The 17982-nt window shown below is 42.7% G+C and overlaps 1 protein-coding gene across 5 annotated transcripts in view; it reads right to left on the reverse strand.

The window, feature by feature from the left end:
* The window catches only part of RUNX2 (RUNX family transcription factor 2), a 157064-nt gene extending 139082 nt beyond the window's left edge, over positions 1 to 17982 (reverse strand). The window contains exons 1-3 of one of the 5 annotated variants that reach the window (XM_088162514.1): positions 17629 to 17981; positions 10476 to 10632; positions 4385 to 4489 (exon numbers count right to left, since the gene is read on the reverse strand). In XM_088162514.1, coding sequence (XP_088018640.1) covers positions 4385 to 4489; positions 10476 to 10632; positions 17629 to 17928 — 562 coding nt within the window. In that variant the 5' untranslated portion in view covers positions 17929 to 17981. Of the gene's footprint in view, positions 1 to 4384; positions 4490 to 10475; positions 10633 to 17628 lie in introns of all 5 variants that reach the window. The other 4 variants (XM_088162515.1, XM_088162513.1, XM_088162516.1 and 1 more) reach the window with 4 other exon arrangements.

The raw sequence follows: 17982 nt of genomic DNA on the forward strand, positions 1-17982 counted from the left end.
AAATGTTGCACAACACAAATGCCTCTCGATGTGTCATTTCCTGCTTGGCCACCAGCCCAGCTCCTGACAGGCAGTCAACAAAAAAAAAGAAAAAAAAAAAAAAGAAAAGAAAAAAAAAGAAAAATAAGAAAAAGAGAAAAAAAGAAGGCAAAGAAAAGAAAAGAAAGAAAAAATAGAAAGAAAAAAAAGAAAAATTAAAAAAAGAAAGACAAACTGAAAGATTTAAAGCTGTTCTACTCCAAAGCACATTCCACTCGCCTCAGACTTATCCCTCCACCCTGTCCGCCTTTGAAAGAAAAGAGGGAGAACTTCCTAAAAACTGTTATGGTTTTAAGTCAAGGAATCTCAAAAATCTCAATCACTTCTCTGCGTTTTATAAGCCGGGTCGGGCAAACAGTTAATGTGGGGGCTGAGCTGAAGCCCTGGCTGGCTCTGGCTGCCTCCGCAGCGTGCACAGACAAAAAGGCGATGCGATGTTTGCTCATACCTTTCATCACGTGTGCACCTTGCAAGCTGCGGCAGCAGAGAAACGCTCGGGAGCTGAATGAAGCAGAGCACTTTTCTCCCCTGAAACGCTTCTGCTCAAAGCTCAGAGCTGCTTTTCCACTCACACCCATCAAGAAAGTTGGGGTCGGTGACTTGGGAGCCTACCTTTGATTAGAGAGAAACTAAAGTCTTTGGAAGTCTGGCAAAATATAAAAATATATAGACTTTTCTTCCCTCCTGCCTCATGATTCTCCCATGACTGGGTTTGTCCCAAAAGCGGCTGGACAGGAGGATGTGCCTCCTATTCTAAAGGTACCACTATGGAAGGGCAAATCACTATTTCTGTAGTTGTAACGAGGTAAGGCAAAGGCATTAAAGGGGGGCTTAGGTAAAGATCTGGGTGGTTTCTTTGCTCTCTGTTTTTTCTCCTTTGACTTCCTTTACAGTAATCTCTGCCTATCTGTTGGTCAGTTATGACCTCATGAAAACTTCTCCGGAAAACTTCTTTCAGCCCTCCCAGCTGGAAGGCAGCTCTGCTGGCTAAGATGTGCGTATGGAAGAGGTTTTATCCTGGAGAGGAGGAGAGAAAAAATATCTCCAGGATTTCCTAATGATTCCCAAAGATCTTATACAACCCTGTCTCTAGACTGCATCACTCAGAGTGCAAAGCACTGTCTCAATCCGGCACGGAAACTTTGCAACACAGTAGATGTCCCTAGACAGTAATCTAGATAGAATGGAAGAGGTTAGGTAAAATTAAATAAATCTTTTCTGAGGAAAAAAATCATCAGAAGACCTTGCCTCGTATAGAAATGGGCAAGTTTTCCTAACAGAACAACCTGACATCACTGTCTATATTAAAATATTTTCAAATAATAACAGAGAGGCAAGGCAGCAAGCTTCTACAAGCAGGCGTTTAATACGACTAAATGGCACTTACATTTAAGAACCCGACTTTCTGAAGTGCTGAGCATCCAAAACACCAACTGGAGTCCCTGCATGCCACGACTGTTCAGCACTCCTGAAGTCGGGCTCTAAATGTCTGTGATGTCTGTCATGGCTTTGCTGCTGCTCCTGCTGCTGCTGCGAACCTGGCAGCTTTCGTCTGCTCGAGTCAACTTGCCAGCAGAAGGTCAGAGTGCCTTGCCTATAAACAAGCTTTACAAATTCACGATCTAAAGCATGATGTCATGTCTTAAAATGATAAGCTGGCAACAAAGTAAATGACATTTTGTAAAGATGTGCATAATTTTATGTTTACACTCCTTAGAATGAAGGTTCTAGTAAGTCATTGGTTGTGTTCCTTTAAAGGGAAGTTTTATAACTGAGATGAATCACAACTGCAAAAGATCAAAGTTAAAAAACATCAATGATGCCATGGGGTACTTTTTAATCTTGTAATGAATGATGATCATGTGCTCTTATGAAGTTGCTCCAACTGCCAACGCCAGATGTGTGTATTAAGAAAAAAGTTGTTTGTGATGTGACAGCTCTGGTTGAACTGCCAGAGAGAGGAAAACTAGGATAACATGCTTGAAATGTTGAAGTGAAATACAGATCCTGGCAGAGAGGGGCACTATTTGCCGATACATAATTTTTAAAGGCAAACACATTTGCTATCAGAGCGGCTCCTTGAATTCCTTATTGCCCCCAACCACGCAATTTTCCTTATGCAACATAAATGCCAGATCCATTCATCGAACGATTGCTACCAAACTAATGTATCTACGCAAGTGCAGGGTCTCCAAGAAAGAAGCAAAATTTCAGTGAAACTCCCAGAGCTCACTGGAACTACTCTTTCCCTACAAATTCAAGTTTAATAATGAGTCATTTCAGAGATGTATCAGAATGACGTGAAAGTACAAGATTGCATTATTCCATCAAAACATTAAAATACAAATGCACATTCAAGCTCAAATTTTACTTTCTTATAAAGAAAAAAAAAAGGGAGAGAGAGAGGGGAGAAAGAAAGAAAAGAAAAGATGAAGAAGGACATAATAACTCCATGTAGGCCATAAGAACTCAGTCAACTGAGAATTTCTAGGCTCAGCTATTCAAAGACACCAGCAGACAGGTATCACATACAGAGGCCTTTTAGGTCTAATGTAAAAAATTCCAGAAGAACTAGGAGAATAGTTATAGGAATAACATAGAATTGTTAAATTCTATGAACACAGACTCACTTTCAATCCACTGATCACCAAAACATCCCCATGCCAGCAGGGTCCCTTTCTGTGCTGTGCAGGGTAATACACACTGCTCTCCACACATCATTTTCAAACCTCTCTGCTCTTTCACCACAGTTGTGTCCTCTGCCAGGAGATTTCCACTTTTGCAGATGTATCAGTATATGGAAGCAGCCTCCAGATGGGAATGGCTAAACGATATATAACTTATTCCCTGATTTTTACTACATGAATGCAGCTTCCCCAGTGTCCTCCAAATAAGTTACATGGAGCACCAGCTGCAAGTGAAAATTAAAAATGGGAACTGACCTACAGAGAGAAGACAGAACAAAAATCCCCCTGCTGTGACATCAGGACACCTCAGCTGTGAGCAGGTAGCACCACAAGTATGCACCTAATGAAATGCATCCCAGAGCTATTTGCTTTGTCTTAGCTGTTCTTCAAAGTGAAATTCTCCAGCCCAGAGAGTTCTTACAGGGAGCATTTCAGTTCCCACCTCGGTGTAAGAGGAGGTGACTCTGCAGCGTGTGTTGGCACGAGAAATACTTAACTGCATGAATTCTGTCTACATCTTTCTACTTCTGTCTTTGTGGTATTTTAAACAAAACACCATGAAAGCTCCTTGAAGGTTGCGTTTGTATGTGCAGATCAAAGGCAAAATAATTATTTGAGATGCTTCCATTATAGAGATTCTTTTAATGTGGTTATTCATCAAATAATTCTTAATCTCTACGTGTAATTTAAATAACGCTATACCTGGCTAATCCAATCAATTTAGAGTCATTTATAGTTAGATTAAGAAAAAACTCCAGAACTGGCTCATCAGTGATACCCATATGATGTGAGACTGGTTACCAGCTAAATGTGCTAGACAGAGAGACAGCCAGATAAATCCTGATGGATTAACCAGACTTGACTGTATCTAAAAATAAGTGCTACCCATAAAACTGCTAGAACATGACAAAACACAATTGTCATAAAAGTACAGCCATTGCAAAATAGATAAATCATGGCAAATAGGTTCTTAGCGAGCTTGCATGGCTATGAGATAAACATATTGGGTGAAAATCGGCTGGACTACGTTTAAAAAAGATATATTTTTTGTGCACAAATAAGAAACAAAGACTATGCTGTTGATATACTGCTTTTTTTATCTTTCCTTGGCCCCTGGGGGTCTACGATGAGTCCATAGCTGAAAACCAACTTCAGGTATGATGAGATTAACCAGGTGCATTAATTATCTGATGGCAAAAGAATTTAAGGGCAAACAAAAAGGCACTATATTATATGTTTCCTCTCTATTCTAGGACTGATCCTGAAAGATCAGGCTCCTGTTTTGTTCTAAATGTCTTCAGTTGGAAGCTTATAGGAGTTCAGGGAATGCAGCATGTTGCAGGATTGTATCTACTGCGTCTAAATCAGATTATATATAAATACACTGGGTTTAGTTCTCATTTACACTGGCAGATAATGTATCAAGACCTTGATGTGAATGAGAATCAGGTTTAGGATTGCCCAAATTCAGCCAAGCACTTAAGTGAGTGTTTAATGCAAGTATGTGTGTGGTCCAATAGACTCCAAATTAAGCATGCACTCACATATTTTGCTGAGCAAAAACCAATGTTTGACAAAGATATACATATTTCATTTACAGGTTTCTGTTAAACAAAATTAAGCAGGCAGAAGAGCAAAAAGAAGAATATAATACTCACTTCTTGGCTCTCTTGGCCCATCCACTGTAACCTTTATAGCTCTGTGGTATGTAGCGACTTGGGGGGGATTTGTCAAGACAGTTATTGTCAAAGTAAAGCTCTTCCCTACAAAGGGAAAAAACAACAAGGAATGAGTGATTACAACATGAAAACAGTCACATGCATGTTCAGTAAAGAATCAGTTTAAAATTATTCCCTGTCGTTACCACAATCGTGAAAATTAAAAACATAACTGACCATAGGAGTTTTCTTCCCCTTCAGTTTTACTCTATGTCAAGAATACGTCCATGTGTTGACAATCTAAATGTTTCTTATTTAATAATGGGTCATCATACAATGACAGAACAAAAGTGATTCACTGCTGAGGACAAGCCAAATTCTTTGCTGCATTGAAAGTGGTGTAAATCCAAAGCAAGTCAGATTATTTAAAAATTTACTCCAGTTTCGCAGCTGTGTGACAGAGAGCAGAATGTGACCACATGTTATTTACTTCACACAGTTTTATCATTTCATTTGTTTGACTTTACTACAATAAGATGAGGAAAGAATATATTTTCCTCCTGGGAGATGTTTTAACAGGGAGTCAGTGTCTCTGTCCTTCATGTGCCAGGGGTAATATGATGATATCATTATGGAACACTCCTTTTTTCCCTACACATATTCCATCTATGAAATACCAAGAAAGCCCCCAACTTCCCCGTGAGGGTGAGAAATGTCTGTGTGCACGTACTTTGCTATCGTCAGTCTGCATTGTTGGGGTTTTTTTTTGGTTTGGTTTTTTTTTTTTCACTTTTCAAAGCTTGAATTCAGGCAGAGATTGCACAAGACATCCACAGCCTTCAGCTGAATGAAAACGGTAAAAGAAATAAATAAAGGGAGCTGCCTGCATCTGAGCACACATTCTCACAGGCGCTGGCCCCCGTTTGGGAGACTCACTGACAGTTGTAATCTGTTAGATATGCAACGGTTACTCATGTCAGATAGTCAAAACTGAAAACTGTTTCAAGACAGGAAAAGGTGGGCGTACAACAGTGACTCAATAAAACAGTCAGCAATCTTTGGCCTTCATGCTCATTTAAGCTGCTACTTTACCAGACACTTAAAGCTCTTTTCCCTCCCCCCCCCCCCCACCCCACCTCCTCCCTGGGTGTATTTGTGCATTTTTGCTGCTAGGGCTTTTCCTCTTGCTGAACTCTGAAGGCATTCAATCAAGGCACAAATCTTAAATGATATGTAACAGCACAAACTTAATGCAGTTTTTTCAGGCCTAATATAGAACAGCTTATATATAAGGCATAATACAGAACAGAGCTTTGGCTGTCAAATCCAGTAATTGGTCTTTCTTTCTGGTCCAAGTCGTATATCCCCCAAACCTGCCTGAGACATGCATCATTTATTATCAGGAGTGCAACTTCAAACTGTCTTGGCTATAATTTTCATGAACTAGAATGTGACATGGATTTTTTTTAAAGGAAATATAACTGTCATTTAGAGTAAAATGATTTTCCAGGTGAAGCTGTGCTCCAGCTGTGCCCAGCTCTCTGGGAGATGCAGGTTAGAGGGAAGGTCAGGACCCTGGCAAATAGAATTATAGAATGGTTTGGGTTGGAAGGGACCTTAAAAATCATATTGTTCCAACCCTCCTGCCATGGACAGGGACACCTTCCACTAGACAAGTTTCTCCAAGCCCCATCCAACCTGGCCTTAAACAGCTTCAGAGATGGAGCATCCACAGCTCCCCTGGGCAACCCGTGCCAGTGAGTCACTATCCTCACTATTTCTTCCCAATATCCAATCTAAACCTGCCCTCTGTCAGTTTAAGCATGCAAAAATCTCAGGATGCTGAATCCTGTCCCAGGGGCATGGCTGAAGATGGCGTTTCCCATTTTCACTGGGAAAAATGATTATTTCCTCAGTCATCCCAGAAGCAGAGTTAGGTGTATTTAGGATGTCCAGTCTTTGTCCAGTCCTGATGTCCCAGAGGTGAATTGTGAGCCCTACCAGCACAGGGCATGGGCAGTGCTCACACACACAGCAGCAGCCCTACAGTGCTCACACTGCTTGTTTAGGGCTGGGAAACGTCCGTGCCCTTTATCCCTCTCCAAAGAGGAATTCAGCCACTGCACAAATCTGTATAGGTCTCCAGGCTCAGGTTTAAGGCTTCCTTTGGCACCAGCTTACCATGTCAAAAAGTTCTTACTAAAAGATTCTATGCTGATGACATTCAGATCAAAGTAACCCCTAGATGATCAGTAGAATATTACTGGTAACAAAGATACTAAAGGACTTTTCCATACACCTTTGAACGAATAATTTGGCCTTCTATGCTATTGTTCTTTATATACCAAATCCCTATAAATGTCTAATATGACAAAAAAATTAACTCAATAAAATATACTATCCGTAAGAACCTGCAAAATCATTCTGTAGAAAAGCACAGCAATATTTTCTACCCTAAATATATCTCAACAGGATGAAGTGGCCAGAAAAAAATGCATTCCTTAATAAAAAGAGCTGCATTTGGACCTCGACAGTGAGAATTTCTGAACTGTCACCTCTCAGAAAACCTGAGCTGAGGAGGCAAGTAGCTAATTTAAGAGGGAAACTGGTTTTGTTCCCTAACTGGTATTTTACAAACCAAAGTGTGGATGAAGTAACACTGACGAAGCCCCCTCACACTCCATAAACCACAGAGCCCTTCATTGTGGGGAGCTGCACGGCCCTGCCAGGGCACTCCAGAGCTTTCAAGAGATGATTTACATATTACAGGATTAAGAATGAAATAAATTTTTAAGGTTCCCTGTTTCAGTGATGCTGATGCCTTCCACAGCTATTTCACAGCTATCCCTCCTCAGCTGCAAAATCCTTTAATGCACTTTTTATCACCTTTCTTTATTGCCCTTAGTCATTTCAACTATCCACTTTCAGAGGCTACAGACTAATTGTAGCTCTCTTTTATTAAATTCCCCAGCCAAGCAGTCATCTGGCACTATTGCTTCAGTGTGTCTAAACTGTGCATTCTTTGTTATTCACACATGTGAGCAGAGCTGACACAGAGGAGGACGAGATGGACATATGCTGAAGCACAAGGCAAACCCCAGAAAGGAGCTTGAAAAGAGACTCGGCAGCCTGTGTGTGCGTGTTGCATATTTTTTCAGTTAGATGCTAATGTGATTAAAGTATCGGGACACAACAAAATTAAGGTTATGATCCTTTGCTTATTGAAGACAGGAATTCTTTCTTCTCTGAGCTGTGGATCGGGCTTGTAAAAGTGAGCTACCGCCCGAAAACCACATACAAACAACTGCTGCATTCGCATCAAACACTCCGGGCACTTACTCTTATGAATCCAAAAAAGGTGTTTAAGGGAAATTATGCAAACAGAAACGTGAAGCTTCTGTCAAGCAAACAAAATGAATATGTATAAAAATCGGGTTTCTCCATTGAGCCATGGGAAGCAAGGAAAAACGTGGGAGAGGAGGTGAAGTGGTAAGTTGATGATTCAGACTTCACAATCAAATTTAGAGATACAGAGATCAAAAGCACGAGCTGCTTAGAAAGATGTGAATCTCAAGTCAGGAACAGGTGTGGATTAGTTTCTTGCCACTGAAAAATGATTTCTTTATTAGTTTATTTTTTTCCTGTTCTACTTCAGGACTTGTATTTACTGATATTTGTCTAGGTAAGGAGCTTTCTCACTTCTGTTTGCAACTACTGATTTATTTTCCTGCTATTTTAAGCATAATTCTAAAAATCTATCATTAATGATAACTCTTTCCCCTTCTCGCCTTCTCTCTCTCTCTCTCCCCCCCTCTCTGTTCTAAGTCTGGGAGACAAGTCTGGACCAATTTCTCCATCCTGCCTCTGGCAGGAGAATGCAGCATTTCAGATCCTCCACCGAGTCCCGGCTGCTTCAAAGGAAAAGCCCTACTTTCTTCCGTTAAGATCATAAGAAATATAGGGGGAGGGGGTCAGCTCTGTTTGGACATAATTACACTTCATCAAAAGAAGCTTTCTTCATCTTCCATGCGTGAAAAGTCTGCAAGCAGTTAAGTCTGTCTTTTTTCTTCCCTTTTTTTTAAAAAACTTTTTTTTTTTTTTTTAAATATAAAAATTGCTATTTGGGAAACTAGCCAAAACTCAGAAAGCCAATATAGTAAAACAGTGCACACCCTTTGTTTTTCTTTGAAGTCTCTTAAATAAATATGTTGAGGGTTTGAAAAGTATACTATCACTTTTCCATAGATTCTACCCAGATTGATCAGAGAAAAAGGCTATTCCAAGTCTGCTAGATAAAAATATAAATTAAACTACTGGAACCAAATTTTAGGAGCTCTGTGTTTGTGTCTGTATGTGTATCTTCTGAGGCTTTAGGCTGTCTATTTCATTTCCTACGCTTTAATAAAAAGTATATATCATAGGTTTGAAATTAAATCCTAAGATCAGAGGTAGTGCATCACATTTCAGTCCTTTTTCAGCACTACTAAAAGCCTGATACACTACTGAACTTCTACTGTAAGGCAGTAGTAGTGATGGAGCCAGAGAACTTTCAAACCTAATCCATCAGCAGAATAACAAAGCAAACTGATTACTTAAAGAAAAGAAGACAAATGGAAGAGACAGGCAACACCTTTTCAAGGGGGGAATAAACTCTATATTTATGTTGTATTGCTGTTGATAAAATAATTATTTCTTTCAAGTTATTCTCTCTTATTAATACTTTTTAAATTCTAAAATGATAAAGATAATTTTTGGTTAGGTAATTAAAATAAAGAATAGTCACTGTAAGTCATGCTTATGGACTCACTTTCACAAAGTACTTGTAAAAATGTGCTGACTGATCTGGACTATCTGGGACTCTGTCATATGTTTAATTTTTTTTCGGACAAAAACTCTTTCCTTGCAGATGAACTGCAATTGCTTTCTAAAGAATATTACTATAAAATATGCCTTATTGTTAATTTCCCAGCACAATTACTCTACTTCTTTTGCTTTGTTTTACCCCGTGCAGGGTTGATTTAGAAAAAAAAGAATAATTACTCCAACTACATAAAGGAAAAAAATACGTAGGCCAGATCTGACTGATGACTGATACAACACCACTCTGAAGACTCCTGCAACAAGAACTGCAGTGCCAGCTTCCTTTGAGCTATTCTTTCAATCGTTACCTGAAGTTTGAAAGCTGCTGTGTGACCCTTAAAGAGGAATTCTTGCAAATTTGCAATGATTACAAAAGCTTTCTCTAAGTGCAGTGCAGTTTTCAGATTATAGGAAACTTCTAAAGAGCTGGAAGACAATGACAGGACTCTACATCTTAAAAAAAAAAAGAATGGAAAAAAATTGAAAGTTACCCTGACATTAAAGTAAAGGTTAAATTTAGTTCATGCCCAAGGTTACCAGGAATTCATAAAAAGTCAACTAGCTTACTAAAAAGAAAAGTGGGGGTGATTTTCACAGGTTATCAACAGTTTGGTCTAAAGGGCAGAGAAGCCACTAGAAAGCTTTCTACCAACAGCTGTTAAGCCTTGAAAGATTTAAGTCCCTAAAGAATACAACCTATAGAACATGTGATATGCAAAATCCCCCTAATTACAGGTTTTCTACAACTTCAGAAGCAGCTCTACTGCTAAAGGGAATTCTCCACCTCTCACTGCCATGGCCTGAAATACACTCCCCTGACTCTGCATAACCTGGATCACAGATATTCCCTTTGCCTTCCACCCTTCCTGTGTGATTCAAACAGGGAAGCAGGTACTCCCTAAATTGTTTTTCAACACCTCTGTCTGATAAAAAGCTACAGAGACTCCTAATTTGCTTTGTGCAGATGCTGAAGTTTGACAATAAAATATGTGCACATCACTCAAAAAAACCCCAAACCTGACAATTTGAACAATGTGGTCTAGTGGGAGGTGTCCCTGCTTATGGCAAGGGGTTTAAATGACATGAGCTTTAAGGTTTCTTACAAACCAAACTTTTCTGTGATTCTATGAACAATGGATTTACGGGTTAATCAATATTTCATTGTGAAGTAAGTTTGACATCTAGGCATCTTTTTCATGTCATTACAAACACATAAAAGGCAGTGGCCTACCTCTTCCACTTCTGCCCACAAATCGTAAGTCATTAAATCTGGCCACCTGGTTCTTCATCACGGCAGAAGCATTTCGCAGCTCTGCAGAGTAGTTCTCATCGTTTCCAGCCATGACAGTCACCACCGTGCCATCGGGCACTTCTCCCAAGGCCACCACCTGTAAAAACAGGGAGACAATCACCACTGGTGAAGCCAACTTTGGAGGTGTGTGCTCCCCTCCCAGCTCTGCATGCTGCCACGCTCGTGAAGAAGCTCTGTGGTGGAGTCTGGTACTCGCTGTGCACAGAACAAAGTGCCACATCAAACACAGAAACATCATGTGTTGTCTCCGTTTCTCAGAGCTTCTTCATTGTTGCATTTCTTCAGAAACGCTCAACATCCTTATGTTGAGTGCACGCTTTAATGCTTTCTGAAGGACAACTTTGTTCTTAGCAAGCAGGGAGCAGCGAGAGAACAGGAGGCAAGGCTTGTATCTGTAAATTGTGCACGGGAAAGTGTTTAAAATGGAAAGCTAGAAACTTAGTATTAGCAGCCTTATCACCCAGATTCAGTTCTGCTCTGGTTGCACCCATCACCCTGACCCCTGAGGTCCTCAGACTTCGAGCCAGGGAGAGATCCATGCATCCACCCATCCCAGGAGTGGCACTCGGGGCACCAGCAGGCAAAGCTCTACACCCAACACGCTCTACAATGGAGCATTTTATGGCTGGAATTCAAACTCCTCATGTGCAATATAAAACAAAGCTGTATTTCCTTGCAGGCATGTAAATTTTCATAGTGCTTGCAAGAGTCACATGTGGTTAGTGCTGATACCTCCCTCAAATTCCAGGATGGGTGAACAGAAGATATCAAAGTATTTAATTTCTCCTTATGTTCCAGCTACCTGATAGTCTCCCTTTCATGCTTCAGTGGTTGTGCAGTGCTCCAACATCTGATTAAATAAATGTCATGGAGCAGACAGCTTCTGATTTGAAAACACCAGGAATACCTACAGTGTTAGTGCTCTGTGGCTTCTCAAAGCAAAAATAAAGTTAAACAGGAATGCTAAGTTCCTAGGAAGAAAATATACACACAGAGGGAAAATGTCCACAAAAGTATTAATAAAATAACCTCCTTTTCCCTGGTTGGTAATTCTGATGCTGTAAATAAATTTATAACAAGAAGAGATTCAGAAATATTGCATGGCTGAGCCAGAACTTGAAAAAATATCTTAAGTTACAAAGTCTCTCCCCTTGCACTTACTACCAATTTACATGGTCAGATACGAGTTTTTATATTATTCAGGGTAATTTATTCTGTCTCCTGAAATTTATAATACATTTTGTCATATGGCCTTCCTGAAATGTCTTTTCCATAAATGATCTTGGCTGAAACTAATAATTGCAGGTTGCAGGTGATATTAATTCAGTGGAAAGAATGAGGAGTTCTGGATATACAGGGAGAGCATTATGTGGTCCAGTGAACTGTACAATGTTTCTCTAAAACAATAAAGAGGAATTACAATCATATAGAAATAGGCCATACTACTGAAAACTATAGCTTATTTTATTTAAAAGAAATATTGAAGAGAAAGAAGCAAGTGAAGCTTAAATGCTGTTGGAAAAGCTTTTCTTTTTCTGCATAAAACACCAGGTAATACCATCCAAAACTAAAAGCTAAGTTTTGCCACAAACTACTGTGAGGCCTTAATGTATCAAACAAAGATTTTACTTTAAAGTCATATGAAAGTCCCTGAACATAAAAACAGAGGAACCACCACTGTGGCTAAGATCTGAGGTCCCAATAACTCTCTGTCTTGCGTCTGGCAGCAACCAGGTCTGACGGCTTAAAAGCCAAGTGTGAGGAATAATAAACAATAATCAAATAACAAATAATAATCTGGTAAACAGATTAAAAGGCTGACTGTAACTATTAACAAATGGATACTGGCTTATACTGTGAAGCGTGGGGCTTGAGACTACTTATAAAACACTCCCTTCCCAGTGTGCAATACACCACGTTATCTCTGGACACTCTTGTCATGCCCATCAGCATCCCAGGGAGTTGCACCCAAAGCCTTTTATACCTCACAAAACAACAAATAAAAATCACATTAACTCCAGAAATGCAAAGCACCTGAGAGAGCAGCAGGAAGCACAAGGCTGCCAGGGGCCTGGGAAGAGGCAGCGAGGTGTCTGAAGCCTCAGCTCACCTCTTTCTCCCCAAATATCTGCAGAGCATGGACAGGCAGCGCCATCACAGCCCTGTTCAGTCCCAAACCCAGGTACAGCTCATAACACCTGGCAGGAGGCAGCAAAATCCCTTAAAAGGCTCCCTTCTGTCCTCTATTGCTGCTCAGAGCTTTCCTTCCTGCCCTTTCCACTCGATGTCAGTTCAATTTGTCAGCTTAGCCACCAGCCCAGAGCTGCACACGCCGCTGCCGTCGCCGAGCGATCGCGGCTTTTCAAGAGCTGCATCTTGGATGCACTATCACTGTTCATCTCCTTCAGACAGGACCAAAGGACAAGACAAACTGAAATCAGAGATGAAAATAAAAACTTTGGTTCATAAAAGAAAGCTCTATAACATGGGAAGCTCCACTGTCACTCAACAGGAGTAAAAGGCTTATTCTTTTCTTACTTCGATACTTTCTTGCCACAAACCAGCCTAAGACTATTGCACAGGTACATAGAAACACTGGGTAGAAAAAAGCTCTGCAAAAACAAGTTTGAAACCTGGAGAAGTACCCATCATTTTGAGAATTTTCAAAAGTAATTGTTCATACTGAAAGACTGTTGGCATAAACCCCGATCTGGCAATTTTATGCCATGTATCAATACAAAATTAATTACATATTCTTAGAAAGAGGATTGTAAATGTACTGTGAAATGTGTAAGGACTGTGTTAACAATTAGAGATTAGAAGTAGTCACAGTGTACATTCCTTACCTATTCTTTAATACTCAGTATCTCTACTATCAAAATCTTTATTTTCTATATTAAGCTCCCTACATAGTTTGCTTCTTTTTTTTCCCTTTTTTTTTTCTTTCTCGTCTCTACTAGAGCTCAAAAAGGTACATGAATCCCCAAAATAAAACCAAACCAATTCTTATGAGTTGAAAATAACTATGTGTTTTTTGCATAACACAATTCTGGTTAAGCAACCTGTTTGCCCAGTTTCGGTCCAGTGGGATTTGAACTGGCCAAAGTATGTAGCCTGAAGACGGAAGTTATAAGCACAAAGCAAAACTCCTATACAACAGCAGGTACTCAGACTTTCTGCAGAATAAAATGCTTGTCTGAAAAAAAAAAAAGGCCAACACTAGTGTACGTGCTAACTAGTTCCTCTCAAACATTGATATTTGCCACTTCAAAAAGCTTTCTTGCAAACACTGAATTCAAACAGCCTCTGAATGTAAAATCTTCTGTATTGAGAATGCTTTACCCAGACATTGCCAAAAGAGCATCTGATACTATTAAAAATATTTCAGTGTCCTGTAACTTAAAACAGAATAACTGATTTGCGCTACTTTTTGTTTCAAATCTACATCTGGGCTGACAATTTATACAGCAGGTTTCAGCTTGAAGCTATTTAAAACAGCTGAGTTATAAACTCCGAAAATTGGGGTTTGGAGGGAAATGCTGACAGACCCTGAACTACTGTGGTGCTACTGGAGAAGTGTTTTAGACTCCACATCCCATTTTTCCCCCTGCCTTTAGGTCCACTAAGATTCTCTGCTGCTATTAGCATCATACAGAAGTCACTTCTAACATGGCAATCTGGATCTTTATGACTTGCAGTAAAAACTCCCACAGAGGGGCCAAATTCTGATGACTCGACTCAAATAAAGTATTGCTGGCTACTGAGATTAAGAAGTGAATATGATTTGGACCTGGGTGCACAATATCCATTTATTTTACTCTGAATATTAATAGCTAGAGCTGTACTAACAAGTACTTATCTAATACTCTTCCCCACAAAACCAGACTGCATTAACAATCTTCTTGGTGAGCACACGACAGGGACTCCCTCCCCAGTGTGTGCAAATATTAATACTTAAAATTCAAACCTAATGCTAAGCCAACACTATTTCAAAAAATTATAATCAAACCCAGCACTGTTTATAACATACTTCCTCTCCTGCATATGATTTATATCTGTTTTTTTAAATTAAAACAGTGCTATATCCAGCGTACGTTTTTGCTCGAGATCGCTGTGAGAGAATTATGACACACTTAACACACCACTCAAAACATTATCATCAACATACTATTTATTGCCAATAAAACTTCACAAAGTGTGTTGTCTGTGAGCTATTTCATTTTCAAGTTATTGTTTAGCTGAGATTTCTATAGCTCATATCTGTCTCTTTTTTTCCCTTTCAGAACTGATTCGCATTCTGTTGTAACACAATCAAGTGTTTCACAGTATGATACATGCAGCTCCTTTGGTCTAAAACTACTGGGCAGCTGCATGCAAGTTGCATTTGAAAAATGAAAGAGATTTTTTTTAAATAGTCATAAGTATTTCAAGTGAATTTCAAATTAATTTAGAGGTAAAGAAGGGCATATATAATTTTGGCATATTTTTAAAAGTGCATATTGCATATAAAAACACAGCTGCACCCACAGCAGCTGGGTGCAAGGGGCAACATGGTGTGCCTCTGATGAATCTGAAAATCGGTCATATCTGCACCTCCATGTCAGCAATCAAACACAGGACCCACATATAAGACACATACAAATACATATATATGAACACAAAAAGACTGGGGAACAGTCTAATCCTTTGTCTACCTTTTTAACACATGTAAGCATTCTTATTTTAATAATATTCTAAATACTTTAATATTTAGTTTAGATCTTTCCCTTATTCTAATGAGGTGCGACCGCATCCTTTGAATTGCTGTGAGGTAGGAGAAGGCTCAGACACCTCAAATGAGAACAGCAACGTGAGCACGGTAATGTAACAGCTCCCGCATCCCTGCTTTAAAGAGTAACTATAACACCAACTTAATCTAGCGCTCAATTAAATTATAATCACAATTCTCTGAAAGCTCCTCCTCCTTACCCCGCAGCCCCTCTGAATCAGAAACACTGCGATCCACATATAGAGAGCCTCTGAGTGCTACACCAAGCCATGGAGTCAAAAGACACCCCATTTTCCTGCCTTTTCTGCTCAGCCCGGCCATCACGACCCGCACGAGCAGGCCCTGTGCAAAAGATTCCTCCCGCAATTCCAGCTTCTCCAAGCTGTTCCCGCACACACGAGCACTTCAGCCAAGCCTCACCCGCACACCCGCAACATCTTCAAAGCAAACTGCAAACTTCCATCGTTATCACCACTCACTTTACCAGGGGCTCATTTAACCACTTTTACTATTTTTCCCGGACAAACAGCCATGATAACACGGCTGGCAGTCGGGAAACACAAGAAAAAAGCGGTGTTCTGGAACGCGCTGGGTGAGACTTTGTTTCCAAACTTTTCTATCTTTTCAGGAATTTCCAGGTGTATCATTTTCACAGGAAAATGTTGAAACCCTCGCAGGGCCACCCCACCTCACTCTGACCCATGCCCTGCTCAGGAAGGCACTTGGGGACACCTCAGCCATTGCCCCCTCCCTACCAAAAGCCACGGGAAGGAAAACTCCAGGGGGAACACTTGGAAATATTGCTAGAAGAGGAGAAGGGCTTGCTTTAAAGCACGCAATTACTGGTGTTATTATTACAGGTTTTTTTCTAAAATCGTTTCCTCTCATTAGCGCGCCGTGGGGATAGACAGAAAATTAAAAGCAGCATCCCCAGTGCAGAGCGGGGTGGGATTTATTATGGAAATGTGCGACCCTGCCAAGGAGAGTGTCTCTGGGCAGCCACTTCCTCGGTTGTCCACCAGGAGAAGTGAAGGGGCCCCGTGTCCCCCCCCCTCCAGGTGCTCTGTGTCCCCGTTTCCCAGCCCCATCTCTGCCCCGGCTGCTGGAGGGCAAAGTCCCGATCCCACTCTGCTCTCCAGCCTGACCCTCGGACTCCAGCCCCCCCTGCACGCTCCAGAGGCACCCTCCAGACCCGCTCCCGGGAAAGGAGAGGAGGAAGGGGCAGCACCCCTGTGGGTCGGGGATGGTTTCTCGAGGATAAGGGGTGCCACACTGAGCTACGGCCCAGCGCTGAATCCCTCTTTCCCTAGGGTCGGAAAGCAGGTTTCTTCCAAAAAAAGCCCAAGGAGAGAGACTGTGGGGAGCAGGGGGTGTCTCCCGGGGGGATGCTGAGGGTGCCCCTGGGCTGCGGGGGGCACAGGCCGGCAGTGTCCCGCGGGGATGGAGATTACGGGATGGCTCCGGGAGTGCGGGCCGTGCAGGGAGGGCGGGCAGCGCTGGGGGGAAACGGGGGTGCAGCAAAGGTGAGGGGGGCAGAGCTGGAGCACGGGGGGCACAGCAAAGGTGAGGGGGGGCAGAGCAGGGGGGCACCGGGGGCACAGGAAGCACAGCAGGACGGGGGGCACGGCAGCCACTGCAGGACTGGGAGAGGGGGATGAGAGGCACTGGGGGGGCTGCACTCCGAGACATCGCGGGACGGGGCACAAGAGGCACAGGCGGGACGGTGACAGGATACAGAAAGCACTGCAAGACTTGAACACTTGTGGGGTGTGGGGGGGAATACAGGAGTCATTGCAGGACTGGAGGGGTCAGAGAAACCCCCCGGGCCCCGCGGGGGCACAGGAGGCGTTGCAGGATGGGGGTGCACGGGGAAGCATTGCAGGGCTGGGGGCGTCAGGGGGGCACAGGAGGCACTGCAGCCCAGGGACCACCGGAGACATTGCGGGGGCAGAGGTTCGGGGGGGACACAGAAACCCCTGCGGGCCGGTGGGGCACTGAGATGCTGCAGGAGGGGGGGCGGGAGGGCAGAAAAGTCCCTGCGGGCCGGAGGAGGACACAAAATTCCCTGCGGGCCGGGGGACACAGAAGGCACTGAAGGACGGGGCTGGGGGCTGGAACTGCGGGACACACACAGAGAAATCCCTCCGGGCTGCGGGGCACAGAAGCTCCTGCAGGACGGGGATCACCGGAGATACAGCGGGCCGAGAGTGGGGGGGGAGGCACAGAAACCCCTGCAGGAGGAAGGGCAGGGGGCGCGGGGGGAGCATCCCGGGCCGCGGCGGCTGCGGGAGGGGGGAGTCTTACCTTGAACGCCACCGGGAGGGTCTTGTTGCAGCGCCAGTGCGAGGGCAGCACGGAGCAGAGGAAGTTGGGGCTGTCGGTGCGGACCAGCTCGGCGGGGTGGTCAGCGATGATCTCCACCATGGTGCGGTTATCGTGGGGGCGCAGCCGGGGCACGGCGGCCGCCGCGTCCTGTTGCTGCTGCTGCTGCTGCTGCTGCTGGGCTACCACCACCGGGCTGACCTCGCTCATCTTGCCGGGCTGCAGGCTGCTGGAGGGGGGGCTGAACCTCCGGCTGGTGCTGGGATCTACGGGAATACGCATCACAACAGCCACAAGTTAGCGAATTGGGGGGCGGGGGGGGGGGAGCGGTAGGGG

This window comes from Sturnus vulgaris, chromosome 3 (genome assembly GCF_052056855.1).
Source record: "Sturnus vulgaris isolate bStuVul1 chromosome 3, bStuVul1.hap1, whole genome shotgun sequence".
Lineage (NCBI taxonomy): Eukaryota > Metazoa > Chordata > Aves > Passeriformes > Sturnidae > Sturnus > Sturnus vulgaris.